Raw genomic sequence first — 9,598 nt, 5'->3', positions numbered from 1 at the left:
CTCAGTAGCTCTTTTCTCTCTCATGCTTACCTCAAATACTTCTTCATCCAAGATCCTTGTTCCAAACACAATAATGCCATTGACATCGATGATGGGATGGTCACTCCGGTCCAAAAACTTTGTAACCTTCTTTTTACAATCCAATATCAAGGTAACGTTCTTCTTGTGGACACTGATAGCTATCCGATGCCACCTGGGAAATAAGAAGCCCCACCGGAACGTTAAATGGAGACTCCGAATCTTATGAAGAGCCTCCAGGAGGACAACCTGTCAGAATGCCCACAGTCAATAAAAGACAAATTAATAGAGGTCAAGGCTATCAATGGATAGAAGCTATGATGGAGGCTATGCTCTGCCTCCATGGACTGAGACAATAATGCTTCTGAATGCCAGTTGCTGGAAAATGCAGAAGGGGAGAGCGCTTCTTTGCTCAGGTCCTTCTTAAGAACAGAAGAAGAGCTTGCTGCATCAGGCCAATGGCCCATCTAGTCTAGCATCCTGTCCTCACAGTGGCCAACCAGATGCCCTCAATAGGAAACCTACAAGCAGTTACCACAAGGGCACTCTCCCCTCCTGTGGTCTCCAGAAATTGGTATTTGGAAGCATGGCTGCCTCCAGCTGTGTAGGTAGAGCACAGATGTCACAACTAGTAGCCATTTACAGCCTCATCCTCCATGAATTTGTCCAGTTCTGTTTTAAAGCTAGGTGATTGGTAGACATCACCCCTTCCAGTGGCAGTGAGTTGCACAATTTAACTACATGCAGCATGAAGAATGGCTTTCTTTTATCTGTCCTGAATCTTCCAGCACTCAGCTTCATTGGATGCCCACAAATTCCAGTGTTATAAGAGAGGGAGAGACACTTTTCTCTCTCTGCTTTCTCCATGCCATGCATCATTTTATAAACCTCTATCGTGTCTGCTCTTCATCACCTTTTCTCTAAGCTTAAAAGCCACAAGCGCTTCAGCCCCACAAATGCTGCTGCCCCACAAATGCTGCAGCCTTTCTTCATAGGGAAGTCGCTCCATCTTCTTTTCTGAACCTTCTTCAACTCTACAATATCCTGGAGGCATCTCAGTGGTCATGGTTGGAGGCAATAATGCTTCTGAATAATACCAGTTGCTGAAAACCAGAGGATGGGTGAGTGCTCTTGTGCTCAGATCCTGCTTGTGGGTTTCATCCACAAGGTTGGCCACTGTGAGGACAAGATGCAGGACTAGAAGGGTAATTGGCCTGATCCAGCGGGCTATTCTTAGGTACTTATTTGCTGCATTTGTTTTGGTTCAGGACATGGGATGAAGAAATGACCCCTGGCTACGTCCTCTCCCATTTCTGTTTTATTAGAAATCTTTGACACCCCTCTGTCTCACCCACCTGTTCCAAGCCAGACTTACTTGCCATCTGAGAGGTTGATGCCCCGGAAGAGAGGGTAGTCCTCAGGGCCTGGCTTCCCTGTGTGGTCCTCGTATAGGAATACGGGAGACCTCCCAATCTCCACACCAATCTGCTGTATGCCTTGCTCATTGTAGATAGACACCAAGAAGGACTGGCCCCCTTTCTTTGCTTTTACAGTGGTTAGGATCGAGAAGTCTTCAGGGAATGGAGAGGCTGGCATTGGAAAAGGGGGGCGGGAGAGAGAGTGGTTAATTCCCTGCAATGGAAGCATAACCCCCAAACCACAATATTGTAAGATTGGTGACAAAGGCCTCTTGCTTAGGCGGCCTTTTCAAAAAGGAAATGGGAATGAGACCAAATATCATAGAATGATAGAATTGTAGAGTTGGACCCAAAGCAATGAGTTCAAAATGTGCAGAGAAGGCAGTGTTCCTTGGGGGAAAGCTGTAATTCAGTGGTCGAGCACCTGCTTTGCATGCAGAAGGTCCCAGGTTCCATTCCCAGTATCACAAGCATGTAGGGCTGGGAGAGATCCCTGCCTGAAACCTTGGAAAGTCACTAGCTGTCAATGATAACAGTACAGTGGTACCTTGGGTTAAGTACTTAATTCGTTCCGGAGGTCCGTACTTAACCTAAAACTGTTCTTAACCTGAAGCACCACTTTAGCTAATGGGGCTTCTTACTGCTGCTGCGCTGCTGGAGCACGATTTCTGTTCTCATTCTGAAGCAAAGTTCCTAACCCGAGGTAATATTTCGGTGTTAGCGGAGTCTGTAACCTGAAGCATATGTAACCTGAGGTGTATGTAACCCAAGGTACCACTGTACAGTGGTACCTCTGGTTACGAATTTAATTTATTCTGGAGGTCCGTTCTTAACCTGAAACCGTTCTTAACCTGAGGTATCACTTTAGCTAATGGGGCCTCCCGTTGCCACTGCACAATTTCTGTTCTCATCCTGAGGCAAAGCTCTTAACCTGAGGTACTACTTCTAGGTTAGCGGAGTCTGTAACCTGAAGTGTTTGTAACCTGAGGTGTTTGTCACCCGAGGTACCACTGTACTGAGCTACATAGAGCCATGTTCTGACTTAGCAGAAAACAACTGCCTACATTGTGTTTAATCCAGCTATTCATTCCAAGCTACAAGGACCAGAACATTTTTTTAAGGTGCGTGGGCGTGGGGGAACCATAGCTCTCTAGAAGAGCACATGCTTTGCATGCAGAAGGCCCCGGGTTCAATAGCAGGTAAGCCTCCAGGTAAGCTTGGGAAAGACTTCCTCTCTGAGACCCTGGAGAGCTGCTGCCAGCCAGTGTAGACAGTGCTGAGCTATTTGGAGCAATCTGCTAGCTTGACAGAAGGCAGCTTCCTATGTTCCTGGTTATTTCAGTCCTTTATTCCATACCATGAGGACTAGAATCTTTATTTATTTTTAGAGAAAGGGTCATAACCTCAGTGGTAGAGCACCTGTCTGGAATATGGAAAACGGTTAGCAGTCAGTATAGACAACTGAACTGGGAAGCCCAATGGCTTGACTTGGTGTGGCAGATTCTGGTGGCCCTATTTAATTCAGCCCATGCTTCAGAACTATGAGGACTAGAACATTATGATGTCCCTCAACTCTTCTGAGTTTTTGCATATTTTGGGACAGAGCTTTGCAAAGCAGATTGACAAGAGTTGGGTGACCACCCGTCAGTGATTCTTTGAGTCCTGCCTTGCAGGGGGTTGGATTAGAGGACCTGTTGGAGGCTCTTCCAAGTCTACAATTCCATGATTCCATGAAGTCAAGCCCTGTGTACGAAACCCCTCAATAAGCCAAAGGGCCTTGTTTAGACCTTGGATGTGTCAGTTGGCCAGCTGCCTAGGACTTTCTGAAACCGTTCATCCCTTTTCTTCTTTAATAACACACATCATCCCAATAACTAGATGTTACTGTAGCTCACAAGCAAGCAAATGATGGGATGCTAAAAGAAAGACAACAGAAGTAATTGCAGAGCATCTCCAAGGGAAATGGAGGTTGGGGGATTTGAATATCAAGGGTGTCAAGATGGGGAGATGAAGACAAAGCCACAGAGCTCTTTCTACCCAAGCACCCTCTGCCTCTTAGCATATTTTGAGATAATTAGAAGGTTTTGTTCTCCTAAGCTGGTAGTTTTAGGGTCTTTGCATCCTGTTGCATTAGCCACTGCCAGCGTGGCAAAACATGGGGAGTGGGAAAACACTTGTGGCGTTTTGTTTTGAAGAATTGCAACACTAACTCAAAGAGAGAAGCCACCGAGACAGTTTTTACACATGTATCTTAAAGGCTTTCAAATTCCCCAAATTTAAAAGTAACAATAGATTAAAAACCTCGACGCTTCCTAGAGTTCTATTTGATAATAAAACAGCTTCCTCGGGCTCCTTTTTAAATTAGACCTTTTTCTCAGAACCATGAGGACTGGAATCTTGTTTTCTTTCCTTTTTAAAGGGAAGCTGTAGCTTAGTGGCAGAGCATTTGCTGTGCATGCAGACGGTCCGGGGTTCAATTCTCAATGTCATCTCCAGGTAGGGCAAGGAACGTCTTCTGTCTGAAACTGTGGAGAGCTGCTTCTAGTCAGAGTAGGTAGATGGATGCATGGTCTAACTGTATAACCTCAGAATAAAAACAGGTCTTACCAGGGTAGAGTTGCCTGGTTGGGGCACTCAGCTGTGCATCCTTGGTCACACGGTATGCCACATCTGCGCCTTTCGAAGACCTCCTGCTTGTGCAGAAACCTGTTGTTTTCGATATGCCATCGGGTAAGTTGTGAAAATCTAATACCTTCAAGAGATCTGCAGGTTCAGCTGTAAGGGGGGGGGGGGGAGAAGAAGCACCGGGATTAAAAGGTGAAAAGAGATTGCCATTTGGTTATTCCACATAACCACATGCATGAAACAGAACAGCAACAAAAGCATCAAATAATTTATTTCCAAGGAAAAGAGAGAAAGGGTTGTATCCAAATAGGTTTTATCCAAATAAGGGTAGACCCATTGAAATTAAATGGACCTAAGTTAGCCATGCCCATCTGTTTCAGTTCCTCTGCTTTGAGTAGAACCAACATTATGAACATAAGAAGAGCCCTCCTGGATCATCTAGTGCAGCATCCAGTTCTCACAATGGCCATGCAGATGCCCCAGTGGGAAACCCTGAAACAGGACCCAAGCGCAAGCTAGTGGCCATCAATAGCCCTCTTCTCTATGAATTGGCCCAGTCCTCTTTAAAGCCACCCAATTTGGTGGCCATCACTGTCTCCCCGGGGGAACAAGATCCATAGTTTAACTCTGCACTGTGTGAAGATGGACTTGCTTTTGTGTGTCCCAAATCTTCCAACATTCAGCTTCATTGGATGTACATGATTTCTAGTGTTATGAGAGAGGGAGAAAATGTTTCTCTGTCCACTTTCTCAAGGCCGTGCATCATTTTACAAACTTCTATCATGTCACCTCTTATTCTCCTTTTGGATGCAACCCAAATCTAATAATCAGGTGAAAGTTCAGAAGCAAGGTAAACGGGGCTAACTCAGTATAGTGAAGTGACTTCTTTATTTTGGCTGAGGAAAATAAATTCTCCTTCTCGCTGACACTTTTCCTCAGGAACCTCAATATGTTGTAAGCTTTCCCTGGCCTTTAAATGCATTAAATATCCCAAACCCCAGTGGTTTCCATTCAACAGAAGAACAGTGTTCCCTCTTTTCAATGACTTATTATATTCCCTATATAGTTTTCTGTAACAGTTTTCTTTTTTAAAAAGTTTTTGAAAACAAAAACTACCCCCCAAATTACAAACAAATATTTGCATTTCTCTTTCTTTCTTTCTTTCTTTCTTTCTTTCTTTCTTTCTTTCTTTCTTTCTTTCCTTCTTTCCTTCTTTCCTTCCTTCCTTCCTTCCTTCCTTCCTTCCTTCCTTCCTTCCTTCCTTCAAATGTATCCATTTCTGCCAAACCTTGGGCTGATTAAACAATCTATGGCCTTTTAAACGGTGGGTAGGAGAGGAATTGTTTTATTTGTAACTATGTTATATATTCTACTGTTTTTATATTTTAAACTGCCTAGTGTTCCTTAGATAAAGGATGATATACAAATTAAATATAAATCTGAATAAATCTGAATAATGTTTAAAAAACCCAGCCAAAGCGCTTTACAAAAAGAATACACAACCAATGTAACATGTCAGTGTAAACAACAATACCACTGATATAGGGAATAAGATTTAAGTGCCCATGCAGAGTTTTCTTTCTGAGATTGAAAAAAAAGAGTGTCTGAGATTAAAAGAACGCCCCGCCACCCCACCCCTCGACTTCCACTATCACTACAAAATTCATCTTGCAACGTGCCATGGGGAAAGTCAAAGGTGAAATTGTTGCAAGGATGTCCAATTGGCCAGCATTATGGCCTGCTTGACTTTGATGGCTCAAAATAACAATACTCCCACCAGATGGAAAGCTCATTTTCCCTACAGAGAGTGGTTTCTACAAGGTCCTGAAAGGGACTCCTCTCCTGAGCCAGAGGATGGCATGAAGGATGTGCCTTCTAGCCAGGAGAACCTAACTAACACATTCCAAGTTCTCGCCTGCGGAAGTAACCCTGAACCAACTATGAGTCCTCCACCATGCTCTGCCAGGTTTGTAGGTTGTGGGTGGTTAACACCATCACCCCAGTAAGTGCGAGTGTGCAGCAGTTGTGAAAATTACAGATTCCGTGTTTGGGATCATTAGGAAAGGAACAAAATCTGCTGATCTATGGTGTGGACAATATATTGGTATATCATCCAAAACCAGTTTAAAGTCCATATGGTGGTATCAGTTTCATGTTTTTTGACCTGGCAATATATCACAAATTATTATGTGTGTGTGCACCCTCTATGCAAAAATCACAATGTGGGAAAAACCGTGAAGGCAGGCAATGCTTCTCTTGATTCCTGCAGCCCCTGTTTACTCTGCCAGCTCCTGCAGGAGGCAGCAAATCACAAGAGCAGGCACTGGCACAAACCACGAAGCAGTAAAAACCATGAAGCCAGCCAATGCATCTACATAGTTCCATCCTCATTTCAGACGTTGTGATAGATCAGTATATCACGATGTTTAACTGGTGATATAACACTAGGTTGAAAACCAGGCATTGCCCAGCCCTAGTTGCAACATTCGGCACTTTTTAGTTTTGAAAACAGGCAAGGAAGACGCAGCACGATAGAAGTTTATAAAATGATGCATGGCATGGAGAAAAAGGATAGAGAAAAGCTTTTCTCCCTCTCACATAACACAAGAACTTGTGGACATCCAGTGAAGCTGAATACTGGAGGATTAAAGACAGAGAAAGAAAGAAAGAAAGAAAGAAAGAAAGAAAGAAAGAAAGAAAGAAAGAAAGAAAGAAAGAAAGAAAGAAAGAAAGAAAGTATTCAAACAGCACATAGTCGAACTATGGAACTGCCTTCTGCAGGAGGCAGTGATGGCCACCAACTTGGATGACTTTAAAAGAGGATTAGAATAATTCATGGAGGAAAGGACACCAATGCTTCTGAATACCAGTTGCTAGAAATGGTAGGTGGGGATAATTTGCTCTTGTGCTCGAATCCTACTTGCAGGTTTCCAACAGGCACCTAGTTGGCCACTGTAAGAACCGGGTGCTAGACTGGATGGACCAATGGTCTGATCCATTAGGCTATTCTTATGTGCTTAAGTCTCAATGGGACTCAGGAACAGGCTTCCATAATATTCAGACCCCCCTGCCTCTTTCCTCTAGGATTACTCTGTGGCCTGCTAACACAAGAAGGCGCATGAATTTTCATTGCCAGAGGGAAAATGACTAAAATATGATTTGGCTAATCACTAGCTGTAATATGCCTGAGGAAAAGACAAGAACAAAGGAAGGAAGAAGTGGGTATCTTTTGGAAGTCTGCCATGGTGCATGCCTCTGCTGAACCGCCGATCAAAAGCAACTTTCCTTTTCTATGGATGCCACATGGTTTCCCTCCTAATGCCACCCTTGAAGATGGCACCTGCCTAATGCAAAGGCTCGTAGGGTGTGATAAAACAGGCTGTGCCAGGGCAGGCTATACGTGATGCACTGCACATGGGACTGCCTTTTGGCTCCATTCAGGAGCTGCATCCAGCACAGAATGTGGCAGCTAGGCTCTTAACCAGGAGAGCTTGCCAGGAGCATATTAATGATGGTGAAGGAGCAGCTGCGTTGGCTGCCAATTTGCTACTGAGCCAAGTTCAGGGTGCTTGCTCTGACATATATAGCCCCACTGAAATTAACAGATGGTGACTAACTTGGGTCCATTAATGTCACTGGGTCTACTCTGAGTAGAACTTAGTTGGATATAAATATTAAATATCTGGTGGATCATCTGCTCCCACAGACACCTGCTGAGGTGGTACATTTGTGCAGAGAGACCCCCTTATCCATGCAGCATTTACTGAGCATTTGGGACACAGGCACACATGAGGGTCTTCTTGATGCTGGTGCCCCAGTGGTGGAATGCCACTGGCATTAGAGTGGCACTGGGCTGGAAAGGTTTTCATAAGAACATAAGCAGAGCCTACTGGATCAGGCCACTGGTCCAACTAGCCATAAGAAGAGCCTGCAGGATCAGGCCAGAGGCCCATCTAGTTCAGCATGCTCTTCTCACAGTGGTCAACTTGTGGGAAACTTGTGAAAAGGATTTGGGCGCTTGAGCACTCTCCTGTTCTTTCTAGCAATTGGCATTATTTATTATTATTATTATTATTATTATTATTATTATTATTATTATTATTCCCTGCCCATCTGGCTGGGTTTCCCTACATTAACACATTAAAAACTTGCCTAAACAGGGCTGCCTTCAGATGTCTTCTTAAAGTCAGATAGTTGTTTATCTCTTTGACATCTGATAGGAGGGTGTTCCACAGGGAGGGTGCCACTACTGAGAAGGCCCTCTGCCTGGTTCCCTGTAACTTCACTTCTCGCAGTGAGGGAATCACCAGAAGGCCCTCGGAGCTGCACCACAGTTGGGCCCTCTGGGCTGAACGATGGGGGTAGAGATGCTCCTTCAGGTATACTGGGCTAAGGCTGTTTAGGGCTGTAAAGGTCAACACCAGCACTTTGAATTGTGCTTGGAAACGTACTGGGAGCAAATGTAGGTTTTTCTGGTCTTGGCGGCCACTCCCAGTCACTAGTCTAGCTGCCGCATTTTGGATTAGTTGTAGTTTCAGGGTCACCTCCAAAGGTAGCCCCATGTAGAGCACATTGCAGTAGTCCAAGTAGGAGATAACGAGAGCATGCACCACTCTGGTAAGACAGTCTGTGGGCAGGTAGGGTCTCAGGCTGTGTACCAGGTGGAGCTGGTAGATATCTGCCCTGGACACAGAATTGACCTGTGCCTCCAAGTACAGCTGTGAGTCCAAAATGACTTCCAGGCTGCGCACCTGGTCCTTCAAGGGCACAGTTACCACTTTCAGGACCAGGGAGTCCTCCACACCCACCCGCCCCCTGTCCCCCCAAAACAGTACTTCTGTCTTGTCAGGATTCAACCTCAATCTGTTAGCCGCCATCCATCCTTCAACTATCTCCAGGCACTCACACAGGACATTCACCACCTTCACTGGTTCTGATTTAAAAGAGATACTGATGAACACCCAGCCCAAACCCCCTGATGATCTCTCCAAGCGGCTTCGTATAGATATTAAAAAGCATGGGGGAGAGGACGGAACCCTGAGGCACCCCACAAGTGAGAGCCCAGGGGTCTGAACACTCATCCCCCAACACCACTTTCTGAACATGGCCCAGGAGGAAGGAGCGGAACCACTGTATGACAATGCCCCCAGCTCCCAGCCCCTCAAGACGGTCCAGAAGGATGTTATGGTCGATGGTATCAAACGCCGTTGAGAGATCCAGCAGAACTAGGAAGCAGCTTTTACCTTTGTCCCTAGCTCGCCGGAGATAATCTACCAGCATGACCAAGGCAATTTCAGTCCTATGGTGAGGCCTGAATTCTGACTGGAAGGGATCCAAATGGTCTGCATCCTCCAGGTGTGCTTGGAGTTGTTCCGCAACTACCCATTCAATCACCTTGCCCCAAAATGGAAGATTTGAGACTGAGTGATAGTTGGCCATATTGGCAGGGTCCAAAGATTTTTTTTAAGTAGTGGTTTAATAACCGCCTCTTTCAGCGGGTCTAGGAAGGCTCCCTCACAGAGGGAAGCATTCACCAC

At 45.2% G+C, this 9,598-nt stretch overlaps 1 protein-coding gene across 4 annotated transcripts in view; it reads right to left on the bottom strand.

Annotated features, from left to right (window-relative positions):
• The window catches only part of COL5A1 (collagen type V alpha 1 chain), a 174,478-nt gene that overhangs the window by 131,485 nt on the left and 33,395 nt on the right, over positions 1 to 9,598 (bottom strand). For all 4 annotated transcript variants that reach the window (XM_081897750.1, XM_081897752.1, XM_081897753.1 and 1 more), the window contains exons 2-4: positions 4,044 to 4,211; positions 1,394 to 1,607; positions 31 to 193 (exon numbers count right to left, since the gene is read on the bottom strand). In XM_081897750.1, the coding sequence (XP_081753876.1) occupies positions 31 to 193; positions 1,394 to 1,607; positions 4,044 to 4,211 (545 nt within the window). The remainder of the gene's footprint in view (positions 1 to 30; positions 194 to 1,393; positions 1,608 to 4,043; positions 4,212 to 9,598) is intronic.

The sequence above is a fragment of the Podarcis melisellensis genome, assembly GCF_964234715.1.
Source record: "Podarcis melisellensis genome assembly, chromosome: Z".
Taxonomy (NCBI): domain Eukaryota; kingdom Metazoa; phylum Chordata; class Lepidosauria; order Squamata; family Lacertidae; genus Podarcis; species Podarcis melisellensis.
This window is presented reverse-complemented; position numbering and strand designations above follow the sequence as displayed.